Source organism: Puntigrus tetrazona, chromosome 6 (assembly GCF_018831695.1).
Source record: "Puntigrus tetrazona isolate hp1 chromosome 6, ASM1883169v1, whole genome shotgun sequence".
Taxonomy (NCBI): Eukaryota; Metazoa; Chordata; class Actinopteri; order Cypriniformes; family Cyprinidae; genus Puntigrus; species Puntigrus tetrazona.
The window spans coordinates 10870259-10895210 of NC_056704.1; the positions used below are offsets into that span (position 1 = coordinate 10870259).

General features: G+C 36.4%; 2 protein-coding genes across 2 annotated transcripts; both read left to right on the top strand.

Annotated features, from left to right (window-relative positions):
• The first annotated feature begins 119 nt into the window (after positions 1–119).
• LOC122347096 (phosphoinositide 3-kinase regulatory subunit 6) lies at positions 120–12641 on the top strand. The gene is given in 22 exon segments (XM_043242126.1): positions 120–273; positions 1205–1285; positions 1641–1730; positions 2058–2149; positions 2527–2595; positions 3013–3145; positions 3271–3344; positions 4567–4652; positions 4654–4750; positions 5592–5668; positions 5670–5734; positions 6011–6097; positions 6471–6930; positions 8539–8638; positions 8718–8840; positions 9632–9739; positions 10038–10128; positions 10232–10299; positions 10500–10590; positions 10691–10743; positions 10836–10942; positions 11462–12641. Coding segments are annotated over 21 exon segments (2277 nt in total). The 5' UTR covers positions 120–273; positions 1205–1236; the 3' UTR covers positions 11619–12641.
• Positions 12642–12701: 60 nt separating this feature from the next.
• pik3r6a (phosphoinositide-3-kinase, regulatory subunit 6a) lies at positions 12702–22202 on the top strand. The gene is given in 7 exon segments (XM_043242125.1): positions 12702–13000; positions 15270–15365; positions 15368–15389; positions 18219–18292; positions 18629–18743; positions 19499–19569; positions 21476–22202. Coding segments are annotated over 7 exon segments (573 nt in total). The 5' UTR covers positions 12702–12921; the 3' UTR covers positions 21592–22202.
• Positions 22203–24952: the final 2750 nt, after the last annotated feature.

Genomic DNA, 24952 nt, shown 5'->3' on the forward strand with positions numbered 1-24952 from the left:
TCGTTCACACGTTCAGCCCTTTTTTATCCCCTGATCCTCCTTCCAAACTTTCTCTGCCATGCTTCTGTCAAACTCTCTCTCTCTCTCTCTTTCTCGTCCCTCCTCACATTCACTCAGCTTTGAGTCAGAGTTGCAGTTGTCCTCAGTGACAGCCGCAGCAGTTAGAGGAAGTGTTACATAGTGTGCAGCTCTAAGTCTAACCGCTTGGCCAGCACAAGTTTTTATACATGTGGCATATGATGTAGTCCACTGATAGTCGCACAAGGACGAAAGGTAAGGCACTAGACTTCTTTTTCTCAGACTTGAATATTTTTGCTCTCACAGCCAGTTGCTGTTTACTGGAGGTAACCTGAAATGTGCTTCTTAGCAGAAACTTAACTGTCGGAAAGTTGCATAATTACGAGCTGAATCGGTCACTAAAAAGGGCCCCTTGTTTAGTTTCAGTTATTTGGTTTACACGCTATTTTGCATGCGTGCCGACTTTTTATCTTATTGTTTTTTCTCTCTTTTTCTCTTTCTTCTTTCTAGCTTCTAGACTCTGTTGTGACTTAAAAGTGCCTTAGCAGTGAAGCAGTTATAATTGCATTGCATCGCTGGTCAGCTATAAACCGTGTGTGAGAGGGTGAAATGAAGGGAAGTTTTCTTGTGTAATCGGTAGTGGGTAAAAGTGCACCTGAGTCTGTTAGCCATGGTCATTTTTGAATGTGTTTGCTTTTTGGTAAACAACCTTATCTCTGTAAACAGTTTACTGCTGCATATAATCAGGCCTAAATAGCTTGATATTATCTACTGTGTTTTATAAGCTCACAAATGTGCAATTTAAGGATCTTAAATTTCAGCATCATGAGGAGGAAAATAGACGGGTGAGTCAGATTAACGTGACCAGCACATTAAAAAGAATAGTTCAGCAAAACATTTACTCGTGATCATGTCATCCCAAACCTGTATGCATTTCTTTCTTCTGTGGAGCACAAAAATATTTTGTATTTCTCAGTGTTTTTTATTATTATCATTATTATTATTATTTAATGTAGTCAATGTTGTTTGGACCCAGATGTTCCACAAAGTATGTTCTTTAGGGAATGGAACAACATGACAGTGAGTGAATGATGCCAGAATTTAGTAAACTGTATATGTAAAGGGTTTGTTTTCTCTTTTGATTTTCTAAAATCGTTTTTCTGAATATTTTTGTCTTTGTGTTCAGTTTACCTCATTATGTAAGGACCAAGCCACAGCATGGCATCCTGGAGAAATTCTTGCAGTATTAATGCGGCGGATTCGGCAGGTGAGAGTAACTTTGAGTAAATCATAAATATCAAAAGGTGACAAATCACTATTTTACTTCCAAAATGTGAAGTACCATTTAAAATTTTAGGATGTAAAACCATAATATTGTGAAATATTAGTACAATTTTAAATAGCTGCATATTAATATGTTACAATATATTAACTGCATATAATATATTTTAAAATGACTTTTTCCAGCATCCATTACTTCAGTCTTCAGTGACATTATAACAATTAAAAAACAGTATCTTGATTAACTTTCCAAACTTTCCAATATTTTGAGTGGTACTTTATCCTGCACATATAAATTGATTTATATCAGCATTCAGATGTTGTCATTTCTTTTTTAAAAGCTGAATATGCTGCCATTGAATCCGAAATCTACCGAAGCCTGCTAACCATTATGAGAGAAATGGCCATTGAGCAACCGGCTGTCAACAAAGGTATGACTCAAACTTAAAGATGCACACAACAAAAGAGAACACCTGAAGATCATACCTAGATGCAATTGATTGCCGTACATGCTATGCAAAAAGAAAAGGCAAGTCAAAATAGACATGGATTCTTTAAGAACCACAATCTGCGATCTAATCCTTAGTGTCATCTTTGTTTATATTGTGTATGAAGGCCATGTACTCTAAGCATGAGTGTGGTGCAACAACTGGGATGCCAGTTTCAAGCGGCTGTATCGATGCAAATCAATAAAATGGGTTGCATGCATATTCTAGTTTGGTTTATATAAGAGCTGTCCATTTGTATTCATTCTGCAGGAATGCTTAGATGGACATTACATAAGAAAGTGCAGGACAGTCCTCTCAGGAGTCTGGCTTTGGTGAGAGTGGCCGTCAAGGAACTAGAAAGAGTGAGTCACCAGTTTCTGTGGCATAATGCTTGTTGAAATACAGCTTGACAATGTCCATTTAAGTAGCTGACAAGCATGTTCAGTTAGTATGACCTAAGTGCTGTTGCTGTATTTAGTGTTTATCATGACAACGTTATTTAAAGGTACTTACCGAGTTTATAATGATTATCTGTCGCTATGGCACTATAAATAGTTACTTTTTTATTATAACAGTTAACAATTATAAGATAATTAACTATTAATAGCGGCTAATTAACACATAATTAATGACGATTTTACTTAATTCCACAAAGAAAAGCTGTGATTGTCTTATAAGACTTAGTGAACGATTGAACGGATGGGTATTTAGCATAATTTTACTTCTTTTTTATATACAGGCTGAAAGAACTGACTGCAAGCAACAACTCATTCCTCTGCTTAATACACTTATATATGCTGTGATGCAGGTAAGAAAAAGGCAACCAGGTTGGCTACTCTTACATCTTTTAACTGTGCTTGATTTTACAATCAGGATACAGGTATTTCAGTGGGGATCAACGACAGTTTTTAAATTGTTAAAATGGGTTAACGTTATTATTATTAATTTCTTATTTAGCATATTTAGCCAAAAGTAATTTTAGAACAGACCATCCAGTTGAAAAGCACTGTTTTATTCACCTAGGAGGGAGTCTAAGGGGTTCGTTCGCATACACACAGATGTGGCATTTCCAGAAAAATGTTGCTTAGCTCAGTCTATGGGCAGCCCTAAAAACAACTTTAGTTTTAAAATGAAAGTGATGCTATTATCCATCAATTGGAACCCACTTCCTTTCAGAGAAGCCACCAGCGTCCTACATTACATCCATCCTTGTGTTTCTTTGCAGACAGTGCACATACCCGATGACCTCTATAAAAGAGTTTATGACTTCTGCAAGAGGTTGTTGACTCTGCCTCAGCCGTACTGCACTGTGGGTCTCAGTTATGCTGGCCAAATGAAAGCAGAACGACTTGCTCCAGGTTTGTTACTTTCTTCAAACTAAATATGATAAGCATCTCTTCTGATCTTAGATTTTCTTTTGGTTTGTTGCCAAAAGAAACTCGATCCCTCTGAGTCTGATGTGCGTGTTTTTCTTTTCTCATAGGCCTTTTGTATCAGAAAATGATAATTGCAGAACAAAGTCTGAAAAATGAACACTATCCTCAGCAGGAGAGGTGAGTCAATGTCTGCGTCAGTGTGTTCTCGAAATGTAGAACTGGTTTTATATTAAAAACAAGTGGCAAATGTAGCACATACACTATTTATAGTTTATTGCAATAGAAAAATAAATACAATAAAGTCAGAAGAAAAATACATTTTCAATAGGGCAAGACTTGCTTGTGTTCGTTAAAGTTTTTCAGTAGATTTATATTGTTGTTTCATGTGTGAGAGATTGCTGGAGCATTTTTATTTCATTTAGATTTTTATTAAATAAAAGATAAATCAAAGATAAATAGTGCGACATTACATAAACAAGAATTGACCATTTTTATTTCTTGATTATACTTTGATATTAACGAGATAGCTAAAATGAAATAACTTATTTATATAAGATAAATATAAATAACATAAGATAAATAACAGTATTTGTTAGTCGGGTAATGTTAATTTCTATATGTATATATGCTAGTACTTTCGAGTTGAATGAATGATTTTAATAATGTCGATGAATTATTGCATTATAAATTAATGATTGAAATTAATAATAAACAACATTTATGTTTTCCTTATTTTATAAAAGTTTGTGCTACCACGTTTTGGTTGTCAAACATTAGTGGACCATATCTTTCTTAATATTGATGCACTACATCTTTGATTACTCTACTATGACATTTACTGTATGTGAATATAGCTATTTATAGAAAAAGTCTAGTGCCATTTGTCTTTTTGGAGCAATCAGGGCCCTAACCTTTCTTTTTAAAGTGTTGTTTATATTACTTTATCGTTCGATATTATACCTTTGAGTGTAGTTTGTATGCTTACTACTTTCTGAAACCTGTAATACAAGTTTTTTCAGCTTTGGAACACTGTAAATGAGGGTTTCTAATTATCTAAAGCTATAATCATAGTTGAGACTAGAAGGGAACAAGGAAACAATTGTTGCCAGGGACAAATTATTTGTTTAATTGGTCTAGGTGTGCCTTTTTCTAATCTTACACCACATAGCATAAAAGTGGGCTTAGTAGTTATTTTTTTGTGCATCCAAATATTCCCAAGCCTGTTATCATGTTGTTGATTGAACTGTTAATGAATTGCTTCCAGTCTACACGGGGCTGAGGTCGAGGCGGCTGCTGAAGTCAGCAGGAAGCCTTATCAAATAAACCTCACGTCAGCCCTTTGAGAAGTGAATCAGATCAATGTTTTCTCTCTCTCTCTGAATAACCGTGTTTGTCATGTTCAGGGTATTTGTGTTTCTGCGGATCCTGCAGTATTCTCAGAGTCTCTCAGCACTGTCCTGCAGGCTGACATTGAGTCTCAAGGAATGTTCGAACCCGTTGAGCTTGATGCGCTGTGTAGTGCAGCACAGTCTTCAGGCGGCACTGGGAGACGATTGTCACGGACCCTCTCTCAATGATGCTTTGCAGGTCAGTGATGCTGCATAGAAAAGCTAGTTGTGTAGACTGGAATAGGCTATTTTAGATCCTGAAACTAATCTGAATGAATAAATGAATCTGAGTATCCAAGTAATGCATAAGGAGATTTAACATTATGATGCTGCATAAATGATACAAGACCTTTTTCTGCATTTTTTTCCTTTTTTGGTAAAACAAATCATGTAATAAGCTAGGTGCAATTGAAAAAGTTTGGGATCAGTGAGATTTTTTTGAATAAATTATTTTTAGTCAGGAAGGATGAACTGAATTTATAAAAAGCAACCTTTTATCGAGTGCTTTGACATATAGAGTCAGGTGTGCAAACTTTTGAATGCTAGTCCTATAGTAAGTCCTGTAATGTATATGCGTGCCTGTACATAGATCTGGTATGAATTATATGCATTTCTGATACGCCACGTGCCAGTCATCTACAGCCACACTCCAGAATTCATGTTTTCTAGGCAGCATAATTTATGACAGGCTTCTGTATGAGTAAGGGTCAAGAGTACAAGAATAATAGGGTAGCATTTTATCAGAGCAACCAGCTGTGATTCAGACACGATAACCTGTGCTCAGTACTCCATAAACTTTGTTGTGAGACTATACAATGATGGAGACAAAGGGTGAGCATTTACGGCAGGTCAGAATCTCTCTGTCCCTGTCCACACGTCTGCAGTTTATTTTCAGAAAAGAGCAACAGGACATCCACAGGACATCCCATATGTGTCTGTCTGAATGACGGCTGTATGTTTGTGTGTGAATCTGCATGTGTGATTTCATGCCGTGTGGCTCTCTGTGTTTGTGTTTCTGATCATCTGTCTGTGTGTGCCAGGATATGGACTTGGATGTTGAGTCGTACTTTAATGAAGTGCTCGCAACAGTAGACCAGAGCACAGATAGTAACAGAGGATCGAGGTCAGACCAGACAGAAACTACAAGAGATATACTTTCAGATCCTCCGTGACGCCAAGAAAGGTACACTACAAAACCATTCTGTTCTATTCTATTTCAATTCTGTTCTATTTTAATGCCGTTCTGTTCTGTTATGTTTCTGTATTCTTATATACACTCTCTCACAAGCATAAACAAATACTCTTGACCTACTCCATCTGTACCAAAATAGCTTTTTTCCTCTAATAAAAGATCTAGATATTTTTTTATTTTTTCCTTCTTTTTTGATATCCAACTTGCGCAGCCGGATCAGGATGCAGGATTTGTTTGTGGTGTCATTGTGACGGTTTTGGGTTTCAGGTCTATTGTCCAGCGGCTCCCTGTGCGATGTTCCGCTTCCCAATCCGGAGATGAGTTTCCATCTGTGGTGGGAGGACGAGGAGCTCTGTAAGTGGGAATTATTTACTAAAATGTTTTGGCAGGGGCTATTTGCACTAACAGTAATAATAAGTAAAAATTAAAATGACTTGTGTAATATTTGCATCTCAGTGTATTTCAGTAAAACACTATGCAGTAATAACAAGGTATTCATCGCATAATTATTAAAATCTTAAATGAATGCTTCCTGGTTGGTACTATACAATTTTTTCTCTAGGAAACATAAGTACTTTTTTTAAATCTGTAATAAGACTTTATAGAAAGTCCAAGAAAGGTAAATCACATAGAAATAGATATTAGCATACATGAACTCATCTAAACCCAAGAGAGTTGAGACTAATCATTAAAATACAACGTTTCTTTTCATCCTGTCTGCCCACAGGGAGAGAACTGGCCAAATTCATCCGTTCCGGGTCGTTCAGTGAAAGCCTGATGAGTTCAGAGGACTTTTATGTGTCTGACTTACCCACAGACCTCAACTCAGACATGCCACGGTACTCTGTCATGTCCACGGACAGTGGTATAGAGCGTGACATGCAGGCTACTGAAGCCTCTGACATGGAATGTCCTGGAGGAAGATCCTTAAAGCCTGAAATTACTAGCGGCCGACTGTCACGGCGTGGAGGAATTAAGGTGAAGCCATCTGTCACCGACAGCATGGCTCTGATGCAGGACGTACTGGAGGAGACAGGAACCGCTGGCTGCAGTGGCACATTGCAGAGGAGAGCAGGAAATAGTAGCACCACCTTGCCCAAGGAAGAACGGGACTACACTGCTAAAATAGTGCTGATGGGAGATGACCGGGCGGTGGGAAGACTAGCCAGGGCATACTACTGGTTAAGGTACGACATTGTCACCTGTGAGATTTGTTATTGTTTCACTCAGAGAGTGAAAAGAAATAACATACTTTTGAGTACAAAGTAATGACATACGTATTTTTTTGAATACGTATTTTGAAATTCTGAAATGTCGTTACATTTTCGAGTTGCATCTCTTGACATTTTTGTCACAATCATCTAAAATATCCGATATTTTAAGAGACTTGTATTTCACACATAATCAAGGGGGTCTGAAGCGGTCCTTTTGATATAATTTTCTTGTTTTATGCTTTTTGCATGTTTAGTGCACCACGTGATTTTGTTGGTTAAACCAAAATTTTATATCAATAAAAGTAATGTTTTGCTTCTTAGAAATAATGCTGAAAGATTTTACTACACTCGTAAAAATAAAGGTGCTTAAAGGGTCTTCACAGCGATGCCATAGAAAAAACTTCTTCTCCAACAAGAAAGCGACCCTATAGGCCGTTTGTGCAAGCACCTTTTTATGACCCATATTTACGTTTTAATGTTAGACACCCTCTAGTGAAAAAATAAGGACGGTGTTGTGTTGTCATGAAATTACATATGATTGTCATTACCAATCAAAATGCGTGTTTTTTAAATGCAATGTGTGGACTTTTTACACTGATCTCACTGTAATTCATTATATATGTGTACTAGGCGTAATTCATACGAAAATACCTAACCCCACCCCTAAACCCATCCCTTATAGAAATCATGCGAAATCATGTTTCATAGTGCACATATCTTTTATGAGCACATGCATTTTCTGGGATGATCGCTTGAGCTCATGATTACATATTGTCGTATAAAACATCTCTTTCTTAACTTTTTATAATCTGAAGAACCTTCTTTCCCCCACAAAGAACCTTTTGTGAAACAGAAAGGTTCTTCAGATGTTAGAGGTTCTTTATGGAACCATTTGGACAAAAACAGTTCTTCTATGGTGTTGTGAAGCAATTGTGAACAGTGTACGTAAAAGGTTAGTTCACCCAAAAATTAAAAATAGCCAAAAGATTTACTCATTTTCAAGGTCTATAAGACTTTCTCTTTTCAGAGGAAACCAACTCGACTTCTATTTAAAAAATACGGGTGGCTGGTTTCGTTTAACATTTCCATAAAGTCCATACAAAAAAAATATTTTGTAAGAAAATTAGCCATATTTAAAATGTTATAAACCACTTCTTCTAGTTTGCTCTAACTAGGTGAGTAAATTATAGGCTAGTTTTAATTTTTGGATCATTTAACCCTTGTTCATCATAATGTTATACGGTTGTTTGGACAGTTCAGTATCTGACATTTTTGGAATTACTTGAAGGGGTTAAGATTACTGAAAAAGAGGCAGTGACAGCATTCAAATGAACTGTTGATGATAAGTAACCTGCCTTGTGGGGCTGGTGATAGATTAAACACACTGCACAGAATCTACAAAAAAAAATCACTTCAGTTATTGTCTGAAAAAGCCTCTTATTTGCCTGTAATTAGAAAGTTTTCTGTATGTTTCCTTGTTCTAAGATCATCAGATCCCTAAATGCTTTTACACCTTGTGTTTCGAGTTCTGTTTTGATTAAAATACGTTTCGAAGAACAACATTTTGGCTTTGCTTCACAGGAAACGGGAAGCCAGGAGAAGATTCCTCACTATGAAAGTCAACCTACAGATGTACTACATCCCTGTTGTCCGCCAGTCGTCTGCAGCCTCTCCTGTGAAGGTAAATACCCTTTCCTTCTCTCTGAAACTTCAGCAAGTGTACTGAGATGAATGCTGATCTTTCATAAAATCTGTTTCAGGAAAATGTGCCCTCTATAAGCAACAACATCTGTGCTCTGGGCTCTTATCTTGGAATGGTGGATCCGTGGTACGACTGCAATGTTTGTAGTCTTGGACAGATGATTCCTGATCTTGCAAGAACGGTATGTCAAAAGATGGGCAGATATTAAGCATATTAGCCATGCTTGTGTAAGAAATATGAGCCTATATTTTAAGCAGATTATGTCAGTCAGTATGGAATGAGGAAGTTTGAAAGTTTCTCTTTCAGTTATTTTTTTCGAGCGTTTCCTCGTGTAAATGCAAAGCTAGCAACTGTTCATTGTGAAAAAAACATGTTCCTCTTGCCAGTTTGGCTTACACATTCATTTTTTTCCAAATTTGTTAAGCTGTTTATTGATTTGTATATTAGACGTTTGTGAATGAGTGGCAGAGTTTAATCCCAGATATATTTACATGATCATGCTTGTGTCATATCTGCAGATAAACATACGTTTAAAATGCTTTCCTAGCAACACATAACTACAACACGTTACAGCAATAACACGCTAAGAGTCTTTACCTAAATGCTAATTAAATGTAATGTTTTTGTCTTAACTGCAACTAAATGAAGATATTATGGTTATAAATTAAATTTATATTAATTTGCCTACTTATAAATGATAGTTTATATACATTTTTGTAATGGAACACATTTTTAATAATGAATAGTTTGACTTTATTTGCATTTTGTAAAATTGTTCTTGTGTGTGTTACAAAAGCCACTCTCTTTAAGTACACTTAAGTGGCATTTATTTCTTTAATGATGTATTTTATCTGCCAGTACACTATAAAAAATCATCAAACCTCACTCTCAATGAATGACGTCAGTACAACTTTAAATATAATTCACTTATAATGCAAACGGTTCTGCTTTGTTTTATTTAAAATGTTCCAGTCCAGCACTGGCAAACCACAGGAGTCTGACCTTTTCTTAGCTGACGTCATCTCGTATTATGTGCGCATGGGACAGCAGCCAGTGCACTTCAACATTTACTACATTAAGGTGAGAATGAATTCCCATTTGTACCGTTTTACGTAGTCACTGTTTCTTAGCTATGAAGACATGAGTTTCAGGTGTAGTCGCCAAGTATGCTTGCATGTAGAAAAAAAACGTTTTTTCCATTTACTCTGAAGTTTGCAGCTAATACGTTATATAAGAAACTGGCATAAATTATGTAAAAAAGTGGTATAAAAAGAAGCCACAGTCAAGCTGTTTAGGTTCTCATTTAAGCTGTTAAATGGTGATCTACAAAACACTTTCTGATATATAACATACAATTCTTTCGATTTTATTTTTGCAGATTTACTTTTCCAACAAGTCCAAAGAACCTGTGGAAGAAGTGTTTGTCACAGACCTGGAAGTGGATTTTCCAGAGTTCAAAAAGGCCCAAGGTAACACATAAAGATATTCAGTAATCAAAATTATGAATGAGTACGGTCACTGCCACCCCACATTTCATTCAGACGATATTTACAGCCTACATTCTTTCCTTAGAAACTGTCAAACAGAAGAAGATGCCTGCTGAGCTGTGTGGAGCATTGGTATCGTTTAGCTACTTGAAAGTGCGTATCACTTATCTCTTGTTATCGGGGTATTTGTCGTGTGCATAGACACACACAATGTGACTAGTGTTGCTGGTCGGTTTTCCAGCCAGTGACGTTCTTATCTCACAAAGAAACATTCGGGATTTTTTCCTAGAATTAAATATTAAGTGACCGGCAAATCTTAGCTGACCTCATATGGCCCTTCACATTCCTTTTAGGTGTCGCTAAGCAACAGGGAGGTTGAGAGAGGGTTCTCACTCAGAACCACAGGTGCCCAGATTTCAGCACTACCACAAAACAAAACTGAAGGTAAACTTACATGATTTCTTTGTATTAATCAATTTAGATAAACATTAAGTTCAACCTGAACAATTTCAAGTAAACGACTGTTTTACTTGCCGCTTTGTAGATCTTAACTGTCTCACGGTCGCTTTCAGTGACATAAAGCCAAAGAGCATCACGGTAGGTGTTTTAGCTTGACCGTCATGGGAAGTAAACGCAACTTATATCTGCGTAAGTTTAGATATTTATGCTGTGATTTATTTCCTTTTTAGGAGACGAAGATCAGAACATGCCATTTTAAATTGAAGTCACCAGAAAAAGCAACTTTCACAGTACGTCTGGACAAAGACTTTCGAAGGAAATTTATGAACGTTGAGAGGTGAGCGATCACTTTTTTTTTTTTCTCCATGTTATCATTTTGATTAAGAGGTCCGTTACCTGTGCTACCATTCAAAAGTGTGAGGTTGGTAAGATTTTTTAGTATTTTTTGGAACAAAGACTCTATTGCAGCTTCTATACAAAGTCTGCATTGACTAAAAACAGCACTATTTTTAATTATTACTATTTCAAATTACTATACTTATTCTAGTGATGGCAACTTTGAATCGTCAGCAGCCATTACTCCAATCTTCAGTGTGACATGATCCTTCATAAAATATATTAATTTGGTGCTCATTTCAAAAGCACAATATATTATGTGTAATACATTTATTTGAGCATTACACATATAAAAAACTCTTACTGTCTCGCACATTCTGAACAGTGGTGTATTCCTAAATAAACAGATTTAAAGAATGATTAAGATGTGGACTTAGAATACAGAAAGAAGTGCCTCCTTCTGGTCTTGTAGTCATACACGTTTGATGAGACGTTGATTTCTCTGCATTGATTTACACAGCATTGAGGTCGCTCCATGTCGAGACCCTGGGTATTACGTTCAGAAATCCTTGAAGTCAAAGTTCATGCCAGAAGGTGGCAGCAACGCAGGACTGAGCAAATACATGAGCACTGGATTGACTCTGCCCATTAACACATTTGCTGGAATAATCGACTAAGCGAACAAGGACTGGGATGGAGGCTGCTTTCTCTCGACATAAAGGCCAGTTCTGGACTCTTGCAGTATAGTGTTTTGTGTTTTAAACAATGCACTGCGCAGTCGTGTCGCTCTGTGATCGAATGATCAGCTAAGACACTTCACCAAGCAGGTTTTACTGCAATTTATCTGTGAATCACAAGTTGATCGGCCCAGGAAGTGTTTTAATGTGTGACACAACTAACTCGCTAACACTAATGCAGTCACGGTATTGAGTTTCTCAAAGACGCAGGATTTACTTGAACTTGTTTTCTGCTCGAACCTGTCCTATCAACCTGTTCCTTAATATGAAGAAGAGAATTAGTCACACGCTGACAGTCCTTCATATGAAGTTTCCATCAGAAAAACAGAGTAACTGTTTATTACAGCATAATGCAGGTGCAGTATATGTCTGTATAACATAAAATATATGCCATATGACCAAGTGTTTCAGAGAAACTGACATTACCTTAATGATTTGCACTTCTTTGATACATTCACTGTTTCATGCTTTCATTTTTTATCTCACTATACATTTTTACAAAGGTTTTATAGCATCAACAACATGTTTCAAATTAAAAAGCATAATTATGTATTTTAATAATCGTCTATGTGATCGACGTGTGTAGAAGAGCACTATTGTTACACAGAAGGTTTGTGTCGTGCATTAAGCTGCTCAAGAGTCAAATCTTTCTTTAACACAATAATTAGCGGTGCCAAACATTTTAATCTTCCTCATTTCAATATCTGTACATTATATTTTAGAGTATTTTCCAGCAGTTTCTAACGTGATGCCAATAATCCCAGTTATGCCCATTTTAAAGAACAAACATATAATCACAAAAATGCGATCAGCCAACTTAACCCAGTTCCATTTCTTTTAAGTTCATGGCATTAATTTGTGCCGAAAGTTTGCACAGCTGTTGATTTGACGTCCTGTTTTGTAAATATCGTGATTTTGTGAATACATATGCTGAATAAATGTAGCGTTTTCAAATGATTGCAACAAACCTGGTTCGAGATTTATTAACACGGTTTATAAAGAGCTTGAAGGTACCCTGACAGGACAAAAAAAAAGTTTGTTGTTGTTGGTAATGATGATGACCAGAAGATGTCGTGAATGAGTCAGGAATAGAAGAGAAAGCGCTGCCGCTGCGTGATGAAGTCTAGTTCCCCTCAGCCGTCGAGAACCGCTGGGTCCGCTGCATTGTTTGAGTGAGCCCTCTTGCTTTTGCCTGTCTAAAAGTCGGGGTGTTCGTATAAGCTCAGGCTTTCGCTGGAGTGTGATGGATGAAAAGCGCAGAGCGTCCTGTCAGTATGGATCCCTGGAATGCACGAAATGGAAAACAGACGTGGACCAAACAGGTATCTGTATACCTGTCTCTGTTTCCAAACCTGCCGAAACGTATTGGTGAAAGGTATCGTAGACTATTGCACGCTCATTGGGGTTTTTGCTGACTGAATGCCACAGGTGAAACTTCTGCTGAGGGAAACGAATAGTTGGGCTTGAAAAGTGTTGTGCTGAGATCTGAATGCAACGAATGAGTCTCGTGGTTTATCCGTTAATAAGTTATATTTTGTGTAGAATGCATGCTGTGGTGAATTAGAAATGGAAGGGAGATTCGGGATAGAAGAACATGCCTTTGTGGAGTGTCATTATTATACTGGCTTCGTTATATCTATCTATCTATCTATCTATCTATCTATCTATACATACATATATATATATAGATAGAAAAATTGTACTGCATTTGATGGAATTTTACTGTAAACGCTGTCAAATTTATGGTTTGAAGAAAGACTTTGAATGTAATTTATGGTGAAAAGGAATCTCCTGGAAGTCTCTGAGTTTTTACATTCGAATTTAAAAATATTTTTTAATTCTTTTTATTAAACGTCCAACCAAGACATTTCTCTTGCAGCACTTCTTATATGCACTGTAATGCACCGCATTAATTCTACTGCTTTCTCATCCAGTCTAGCACATTTGAATGAGTTTCCTTTATTAATGTCTAACCTGATATAAAAAGCCTCAGTGCTTCAGAGGAGTTGTTAAGTTGCACATGAAGCAGCGATTTTCGAACAGCTCTTTTTGCAAGAATATTTGATTTAAATGTTCTGGTGTCGTCTTAGATCAGCACCTGTCCTGAAGACACCTTTTGATAGTTTGGATACAAATAGACTTGTGACCCAAATAAGAAAGGGGAAAAGTTCAAATTCATAAATTTAACATCAGAGAGGTTTGGAAAGACAATACATTTTTAGCATGTTGTTCCCATTTCTGTATTTGAGATCATTTAGGATTCCTAAAAGGCTTATTAATCTGTTAAAAAGTCTACATAATATTAAACCTTTAAAACAACAGGAGTCAAGCAACTAGTGTTGTTATTGTTAACTAAAAATTAAATAAAAAGAAAGCTTTATCTATCTATAAACCATCAAATAAAAATTACAAAAGCACACTGCAAATTAAAGCTACTTAAATAATAATAAATAATTAATAAATACTAAAATATTAAATTACAACTAAAATAAAACTGATCAATGTTTTTTCTTCTGCTGATGGTCATGTTAATATTTTTACATTACATTTTTTACATTGCAATTCAAGTTGTAATTTAACTAATAGTTATATATATATATATATATATATATATATATATATATATATATATATATATATATATATATATATATATGCAGGATCATAATTTTTTAGAATACGTATAGCATGTCACAGCACAGGATTATCAAACTTCTCAAAAGTATATTCATATAAATTACGAATACAAAAAATAAAAGCTGCTGGAAGATAGAAAAAAACGACCTAATATTGATTGATTAAATTAGTAAATGCAGTGACTTGTTACTTAATAACAAATGAACACACATTATTGCAATCAACAAAACAAGGCTATGTTACGAGTGAAATATTTTTTCTGAATATTGTCATATTTTCCCATCTCGCTCACAGAGTCGCCACTCAGCTGAGTAGAGCTGACAGATCGTATTAGCCTCAGCCTAGCATAACGGTTACCATGCCACTCATGACAAAGAGACGGCGCACAATGCCACTGGAGACATCAGCCGTGACATAAGCAATTGTAGGATCAGCCGAAGAGTTATGCTAGGCCTCCTAAACCCTTGCAAGTAATAATTTGTTGTCTGACAGCCGAGGCGGGAAACCCGGACATGCTGCAATTTTCTGCTGCTGCTAAGGCTTTGATTTATTGGTGCAGGAGGGATACGGAGGAAGTCAATGGAAGGGGTTTTGAGAACCTCTTCAAGAATAGGAAGAAAGCAGTAACGATAGAACTGAAGGAATTTCAGACATTAAGTTTACGCTTACTTTAATGTGTAACTCTTTACGTGTAAAGAGGCTCAGTGCTTGTTTATAGCTCTTTTTAAATTTGCAACAGGAAGGAGGCGTAACGCTGAACTGATTTAAACAGACCGGTGCATCTTGAAACGTACCTCACTTTTCAGATCCTCCACAAGCACTGCTAATCTTGAGAGAGAAGACTTCAAAGTTGATCGTTTTTTACAGAACGCAATCTGAGCTGTATTGAGCAGCTCTTTGTGGTCGTAATAAACGTGGCTTCAGTCCAGATCTTCTTGTTTTCTGTGTTTCCAGAGGCAGATGTGGTCTCAATGGCCGACTCTACTATCACAGTTGGAGACATAGAGGGGGAACTCTGTAAGATTGAACGGATCAGAGACATTTTGATCAGGAGGAATCTGAGCTAAGATACATGTGAGTAAACTGATTTTCACATGTAAGTATTTATGATATATACAGTTTGTGTGTGGTGATTTTGTCAAATGGTCATTTTTATGATTTTATATCAATTTAAATCCATGACCCAGTCACATTTTCTTGGTTTTACCTTATCAGAAAAAGGGAGAAAATCAATTTTATATTTTTACGTTTGCAATATTTTTTACAGTATTTTAGATTTTTACATGAACAGTGTAATATTTAATATATAACACAATGTTTGTTTTTTTTAGTTATCTATATTTTAAAGCCAAATCTGAATCTCGTCAAGTTTGTGTTTTTAAGCATTTTACATTTATTCCAAAATTATAATTCAAGGCAGCGAATATTTTATTTATATAGCACCTTTTAAAACAAAGTTACAAAGTGCTTTTCAGTAAAAAGATCAGTACAGTAGCAAAATACAAATTTAAGAAAAAGTCACACGATAAAAAAGAGTGTTAAGAAGAGAAGTGGCCTGCCTAATGTCTCCAGACAGGGAGTTCTGAAGCTTAGGCGCGCAAAGAACAAGAGCGTGGTAACCTTTGGGAACAAGTCGAGATTTTGAGACCGTGCAGACGGCACTACCCGAGGATCTCAAGCAACTATCAGGCTCATAATGAGTTAAAAAATTGCAAATATCGGCAGGAGCCTGGCCGCAACAAAATCTTAGAATCAATATTAAAAGTCACAGGCAACCAATGTAAACAATATATTTTACTATGAGTACAGTCAAAAAATGACATACAGCTCCTTTAAGACTCGATGACTACATGTATTTCTGTTGTCTGAAGCCCTAGACACACTGCACGATTTTCATCTGTCCCATTTCTGTGCTCCCATGAATACAGTAAGAGGGGTTGAAACGGCCACTGTCACAGCCTGCAATCATTTTCTAAGAGTGTCAGAAATTCAGTATGTATTTGCTGCTACTACCCAGGTTTACCATCCAGCCACTAAAAATGCACCGTGAAATCAATCAATCAATCAATGAAATTGAAACTAAAATAAAACTTGCTTTCCTCTAGCTCTCTTTCCTCTTTCACAGCTTCCACTTGTTTTCAGCACGCATACAAACACCGACTGCTAAAGAGTGATTCATCATGCTCTTTTTGTTCACCACTAGTGCAGGCTGATGTTTTATTCCACAGTAACAGGCGTAGTAGCCTACGAGTCAACCGGACATCATCATGTCTTACCCGTTTATTAGTTCCATGTCGCACAGTGATCTTATAGGATCACTGATATCGTGCAGTGTGTCTAGGGCTTAACTGATTGACTGCAGAATTTTTTTTTGTGATTCATCAGCTTACGAAAATCATTCTGAAAGCAATTCCATTAATATCAGCCCTAATTATCATTAAAGCTGTGGACTTCCCTATTCGTACAGAATTGGAACAATTGAAACTTTATAGTTACAGTTAGAATGGTTAGAATATAAAAGTCCCAGGCTGGTTTCCTACGTTTTTCTTCAGGAATCACTACACAGTTTCTTTCCATGTGATAAAAGAAGTTAAACTCAAATGAATTATCCACAGTTCATTATGTTGTCCTTATCACCCTTTCTGGCTAATAATAACCCGCTGACTGCAAATCATCCCTTAAATATTAATATTTATGGTTTGGTTTTGTTCTGTACATCTCAAACACTTCAAAATGAGTTCAAAGTGTATCCATGTCATTAAAGTTTTTAGATTAACGGAAGCGTTTTCTTTTTCCAGATAAACACACTACTATTTGAATGTAATAACCAATTTTGTCAATTATAATTGACAGTCAACAGCCAAACCCACAAGCACTGAGCAGTTCATAAAGTTGATCTGAGATGCTTCTCACCGCCATCACATCTGCAGTCATCTGTCCTTCCTGTTCCCATTACCAGGAGCTACAATCAGCCAGCTGCCCCTCATTAAGATCTTAATGCTTTGCTTTTGATGCTGCCAGAGTGTCTAATGCATGGATATTGGTTTCCCCTCACAATCGTTTGGAAAAGAGCTTTGGCTATTACAAAATCAGTGGGGCATTTCTTCCCAAGTGTTTGATTGGTGCTCGGCCTCCACAGTCTGTCTCAACTGAACCGGAGAGATACAGAGAGAAATCCAATGTTACAGCTTCATCATTAAACTGTATTCGGTTTCAAATTCAGGGACTGAATGCACTCTGAATACTGCTATCTGACACACACGCAAAAATGGTAAGGTCGTAATTAACCGGTTTGATTAAAGTCATTTATAACACAAAAACTAATTTGCTGTTAGGTAACATTTAAAGGTTAAAAAAACGGACATTCGTAATTCTTTGAATATTATGAGTTAAGTACTTCAAATAGAAAACTCGGCATTTGAGCACATTATCACTTGGGGTTTTTTTTTGCATATATTTTAAAAGGTTGAATACGGAGCAAACATATTGACAGCATGTTGCATTTAGACAGAAAAAAAGAAATGTATCGTAATTTGTTTTTTTTTTGTTGCATACATTACATTTAATTGTTCATGTTTATGGTAGGATAAAGCTCACTGTTTTAATTAATATGAAATAAATGAGACAGCACGCAATGTTCAGTGTGCCATATCCGGCTGGTATTTCATTCTAAATATCACAAAGTGAACGCTGAGTCACCCTGCAACTATTATTTTATCTGATCTTATACATACATTTAATTTTGTTGGTGTAAAGTATTTTAGTTGGCTCAGTAATGTTGCTCATGCACCAGAATTATTATTATTATTTAATTTTGTATTTTTTGAAGTGAAGCTGTAAATGCTTCCGTAAGCTTTAGAGCAGTGTGGTGTTATCATATGTGCCTCTTCTTTTGTTTTGCAGGATGGATGATATCCAGTTATGTAAAGAAATTACAAGACTGAAAAAAGAGCTTCAAAAGCTTTTGTCTATCCCAGGTGAAAAAGCCCCTGAATAAATTACAATAAAATTTCAAGAAATACTATTTTAAACTATTCTTTTTGCAGTACAGCTGTAAAAGTGCCTTCTATTGTTCTTTTACTGAGCATACTGATAGAAAAACAAAAATCTCTCTCATTATTCAGTTTTTTCTCGTTGTTTAATTGTTTTTTACATGGTAGCATGCACTACTAATAAAGCCAATACAGTCTATAATATCATTTCAAACTCGTTTTGCAGATATTATTTGGATGTTTTTCTGTTGGCGTGGCCCGATCTTAGTAAGCATGACAATGAAAGCCGTTTCTTGGTAAAATATAAAAATCGATTTTCAGATAATGACAAGTCTAATGAAGACAAACAGAAGGAGGAAGAACTTCTGAAACAGATTCATAAATTAGTGGAGGCCAGAGACTTCTTAGTGGATGACGTGGAGTTTGAGCGTCTCAGGTAAGCCGATTTTAGCATGCTGGGAAACGAAGGAGGCTGACACACTATTCATTTGCACCCTTTATTAAATCTCTGACTGAGCTCAACTCTGTGGCTGACAGAATTCTGTCTAAGGCCCGAGGAAAAAAACATTACTCACCCTCTAAGTACAGAAGTAATAGGATTTTATTTGTAATAAAGCCATGCTGCCACATTCTGTCTCAGCAATTTCAAGAACTGAAATCAGGAAAAGTCTGCTCAGTACTTCTGGCATCTGCTCAACTTTACGACTGAATCTTGACTTTATATCCAGTGGTTATTTGTTGATGTTTTGCCTTGTGCATATCAATGCAATTATATTAATATAATTAAATGCATTTAACCCAAAATACTCTTTCAGCATTAGCGAATTTGTGTAATCAGTGCAGAGTACTATATCATCCATGCTAATAAATAGCGAAAAATAAATGTTTTTGGTCCAGCTGGTGTTAAAGACGTGTGTAGGTCCATTTCCTGCCAGTTCTCAAAGGCTGGAATGGAAGTCATGTAATGTATTGCAGAATTCTTTTGTAAAACCAGCAAAATACCACAAACAAATAAATAATTGAATTGCATGATACACGAATGCATGTATTTTCAGATTGCATTTCCCAGAAATAATAGGAAAACCTTGAGCTAAATGAAGGACGTAAAAAAGCTTTCATGAATAGCAGATTATACAGACAGTCTTCTCATAATGCATTGCCTCATAATCACCAGTTATTTCTGCTATACAGGGAACGGGAGGAGGACAAAGAGATGGCTGAATTTCTTAAGTCCAAACTACCAAAAAGCTCTCAAAGCAAGAGTAAGTCTTTCTGTGGTGGTTGGTAGAGCAAAACTAATGATTTTGATTTTATTGGTCATGCAGTTGAGATACGAAGCTTCTTAATTGCATGCAGACTGAACAGAATATTACGTAAACCCTAGTCACTGGCTATGTTTCAAATGGTTTAGTCCCTTAACTAAGTCTAGGTGGCCTTATGTATTTACATTTAAATGAATCATTTGGTACAATGCACTTATTGTGACCAAACCTGTCCCTAACCTTACCCTTATACATTATACTTATTTTTTAAAGTTAGTACATAGAAGTTAAGGCCACCTAATATAAAGTGCGACCAAAGTCTGTACTGTCATAAACTAGCACTAGCTGGCAAACGTTAGAGCTAGTCTGCAGATTTGACTTGACGGATTTCATAGAAAATTGCATAATGTATGATTGCATAGTGTCCCAGTCTCATATTGTTTTAGTTTCAGACATTTGTTACACATCTCCTGGTAGCAAGCCATATTTCTTGTGGTCTGAATGACTTGATGGTCAGAAAGTGAGTGTTGTTTGTATGTCACGTAGTATATTCCAGACTTAAAGGGTTAGTTCGCCCAAAAGTGAAAATAGATTACACTTTATTTTGATAGTCTACTTTAGACGTTCCACTAACTATAAGTAACTCTGGAACTACATGTCGGCTAATTCTCATAAATTTGCAGCTACAATAAGTTGACATATTCTTGCAAAGTTTCTCATAGACTGTATGTTGTATATTGTGGACCCATAAAAGAAAAAGTGTTATAAAATATTAAGCAGACGGTCTGTAAATACTCTATGACTGCTAGCTGACATATAGTTGCACAGTTACTTATTGTTAGTACAATGTCTGGTGGACTATCAAAATAAAGTGTTACTAAATAATTTTACTCACCTTCAACAAATCCAAACGGAATTATATTAAATATTGTCCTTAAACTACCGTCCGGGGCTCACAGGGTGAAATTAGTAATAAATACATGCATTTTTGTAGATAAATATCCATATTTCGAACATAAACCCTTTTTTGTCCCTTCTGCTGACTGTGCCAAGAGGAAGATGTTCAGACGGACGATGTAGGACGTTTGCGTCATGCACGTGCCTCTAGGAAATGTAGGGACAAAGGAAAACCAGTCTCTTCTTCTCTGATATTTCTTCTTCTGCTTACCACAGTCAGTAGAAGTGAGAAAAAAGTGAGAGTGTTTACCACATTTGAAATGGATTTATCTTCACCCACTGGAGCCATGTGAGGGACGTTTTATTACAGATGTGCATACTTTATTTAATGTAGGGCTGCGTGATAAATATTGTGCGATATTTAATGCGCACACTTATTGCAGCTTGTCAGTGAACAACAGCTCTGTGTAGAAAATGCTGCATGTGAAAACACAAATGTGATTGAATTCACCGCTGATCACAGAACCCACTTCACTGACAAGGTGCGCATTAAATATTGCACAATATTCATCACGCAGCCCTAATTTAACGTCTGCTCTATAGAGCAAACACCCACCTGAACAGTGTTTAATACAACTCTGATTGGATTTGTCTGAAAGAAAGACACATGCACCTAGAATGCTTTAAAGGTAAGTAAAAAAGGCTAATTTTTGTGTTAGCTAACCCTTTACCACTGACCCTAACCCTGTGTGTGTGTGTGTGTGTTGGTTATTGTGGTTTATGAGGCCAAATTAGTTTAATGACATGGGTATGACAGAGGTATTTCAGTTTGAAGTTTGTTTATGAGGGCACTGCCAATGTACTCATAATTCAAAAGACTTAAAAACATACTAAATGGTATTTGTTTTGAAAATCTACGGTAGGAATATGTTACCTTGTTAAACCCAGTTCAAATGGTTTACTGCAAGTCATTGCATCAACTCTTTGTCTATGAAACTATTCCACGTAGGTGTTGCTCGCAGTGGAAGGAGGCCGCCCAGAGCCCAGCAGACTGCTCCCTTTGTAACCAAGACAGGCCTCACTTTGCTGAAGGAGTGCTGTGGATTCACCTGCTCTATAATGTAAAAGACACTCAGTGTCTCGGCAGAGGCAGCATGAACACAGTGCATTTTTGGAGCCTTGGATAAGGATGACCTTTTAACGACACCAGGAGACTCAAAGGATACGATGTGAACCATCAGAGATTTCTAAAAGACAAAGCTGTGACGTTGTCTATTAAAGGAATAGCAGTTGCGTATATATATTTTTTTTAGATATATTTTTTGTCCGCACCCATTTGCTCGCTTTCTACCTAACTCTAATTTTTTCTTTGAAAAATCCTGTTTCGTTGCATTACAGAGAACATTTTGTGTCCTCTCAAGGGTCCTGCTGTCAGCAGCTCAGCTAGTTTGCTGTCATTCCCTACCCTTATCTTTTCCCTCGTGAGACATTGCTACGGCAGTGCAGTACCTGTGACTTCATCATCCATAAATGCTCAAGTTTCAGTAGAGGTTTCATTTAGACTGCCGTTTCTTAGCCAAGCCAGGCTCATTGGAAATATGTGCCTGTGGCTACATTTCTGCAAAATAACATTATGTTGCTTGCATTCTTATACAACACACTGAAAGTCAAATGTTCCAGTGAATGGCGCTAACTGCATGTTCACTTTTATTCTAAACAGATGAACAATGCTCGTTTATGTTGGTTTTTATACATATGGTGGCACTAAAATGCTCTGTCATATGTGCAAATAACATATAACCTATACTGATAGTGTTAACAAAATGTAATCGAGATGAAAACAAATGCCATTAGATGATGCTTCTGCAAGTCCTTGAGCTAATTTATTGTTAATTATGTTTAGCAGAACTTGTATAGCGCTCCACATTGCAAATGCAGTACCAGGTGAGCTAACGAGCAAGTTTACTATGGCAAAAAGCCATACATATGGAGCTGAATAAATCATGCAAAATGTATTAGTTTACATAGTATTGTTCAAGAAATCTTGCGTAAGGCTTTATTTATCAGTAATCTGCCCCATGAATCATAAGTTGCGTGGAATATATTTCTATATATATTTCTGCAGGAATCCACAGTGCATTTTCCACCGAGCCCGGGTTGTGCTAGTCCATGTACAGTACAGCGAGCGGCTAATGAGATGTTTGCACCACCGGTTGGACAATTAAGCTAATTTAGTTCCTTTATTACGTTACAACAATTTCCATAATTGACAATATAACAGTTTTCTCAGCGAATGCATTCACGGGAGCTCGGGCGCTTACGCGAAAAAATGAATTAAATGAAGAACATTTCATTCGGGTGAACGCCATCTAATAGAACCACACACCAGGAGCCTGTCCTTTCAACAGCTTGAAGTCCAGCATGTCTCACAGTGCCAAAGCATGTTGTTTATGCTCTCTTGTGAAGTGCTTTCAACAATGTCAAGGGCTCTTCTCTGTGCAGACAAGGCTCCATAGCAACCAGCGCATAGAACAGTTCATCTCTTGTCGCTTTTAGTGGCTTTTTAGTAGCTAAAAATGTCATTAATCAGGAGACAATTCACACATTTATAGAGAGTAAGTGTAGATGATGATGGAAAACCTAAAAATAGTGCTTAACATTTTGGATTTAGTTTGAACTCTGGACTCTAACTTATCGATAATTCAACTAATCAGCTTTGACCCTGAATGTAATCATGCTTATCAGTTATTCATTTTATGTTACAGGATTAATTATGGCATTAAGCATTATGAAGCATCGTCTTAAGGAGGCTTTTAATTAGTATGTTAGACTGCTGCAGCCCACGGTTCCTCAGCAGCGAGCATTGTGAGTGGAAACCCCTGTTGACTCCGGTCTTAGTGAGTATTTATCGTTAGTTAAAGGTCGTTCCTGTCACTCATACGTTAATCACCTGACTGCAGTCTGAGTGGCCTGCTCACATTTGCTCATTAATCTGAAGGGTATATTTCTCAAACATGAAAATGAGCTGATTTTGTTTGCTGAGCTTGAGAATTCCCATTAAACTTGCTAACTGTATTCTTAGTTTACATATGAAAATCATACAGTGTGACATTGGGTTATTATTATATATTGAATTGTGAGATCATTTCTCTTCATATAAACTATACCAAAATCAACCAAATTTCACATTTTTACAGAAAATGTTAGCCTTGGCATAAAGGTATAGCCCTAAACCTATAAGACAAAATCAGATTGTGTAAAATCGTATGGATTCATATGAACTTTTACATTTTTAGTATTATTTAATGATTATTTATATGCTACTGTACTTTTATTATTTGAATTTTATGTATTTTTTTTGTATATTTTCAATTATTTCCATTTTTTTATTATTATTATTATTTTAGCTTTATTTTTAGTTTTAGTTAACAGCAACAATGCAGTCATTTCAGTTGTTCCATAAACAACGAATAACCTTTTGTAACCCAAAGGGATTTTCATCTAGAAAACATCTGCTGCCTAGTTGCTGCTGACTGGATGTAAATGATAAAAGCTGGCTTTCTGTATGATGTGAATGACTATAGAAGACTGCAGCTACAATTAGAGTAACTGTTTCCCCTGAGGTTGTCTCCTTTATGAAAGGATAAAACAGTCAGGTTACACTCTGATGAGTTCTTTCATATCGCTCTCATCTCTCTTTTTTTTTTTTATTCTGGTTACAGCTGTAGTCCAGGTTCAAGAGTTATTTTCAGCACTGGGATGCGTGTCTTGCTATGCTACGCTCTCAAATTACTTTCAGTGAAACTGGTGAAGCACTTGTGTAGCTGTTTAGTGTCTGTAGAAGCTACTGTATTGTCTCAGGTGTCTTTATACAGTCTATTGACATGACAGCTACCAACATGATTATGATTATATCAGTAAGCCTGATTGCGTCTCTGTTCTTTGACTCTTATAGTTCATAGTTAACTGTTTGCTGCCTTTTTCCCTGTTTTTTTCTAATTTTTGCTGCCGTTTTGGATTTCTGCTCTTGCTTCTGCTCCATGTTTCTGTGCATTAAACTGCTAGCATTTGGATACGCCTTACCTCATCTAGGCCTAGCATAACAGATTATTTATAATGATACAGTATTTATGTGATTTGCTAAATCTATAATTACAATATACGTTGATACATTAGGATAAATGATGAATAAGCCAATGGCATTAATACAGTGTCACTGAATAATAGTAGCAAAGTCTTTAGCATTTCCAGTTTAAATTAGGGGTCACCAATCTTGATCCTGGAGGGCCGGTGTCCAGCAGATTTGAAGTATATCTAGTAAAACCTTGATTAGATGCTTAGCGTTTGATCAGGGTTGGAGCTTAACGCTACAGGAACCCTCCAGGACCAAATGTGGTGACCCCTGGTTTAAATTTTAACAAAATATGTTTTAACATATTAATGTATACGTGTACTTTTATTTATGTATGTGTGTGTATATATGTAC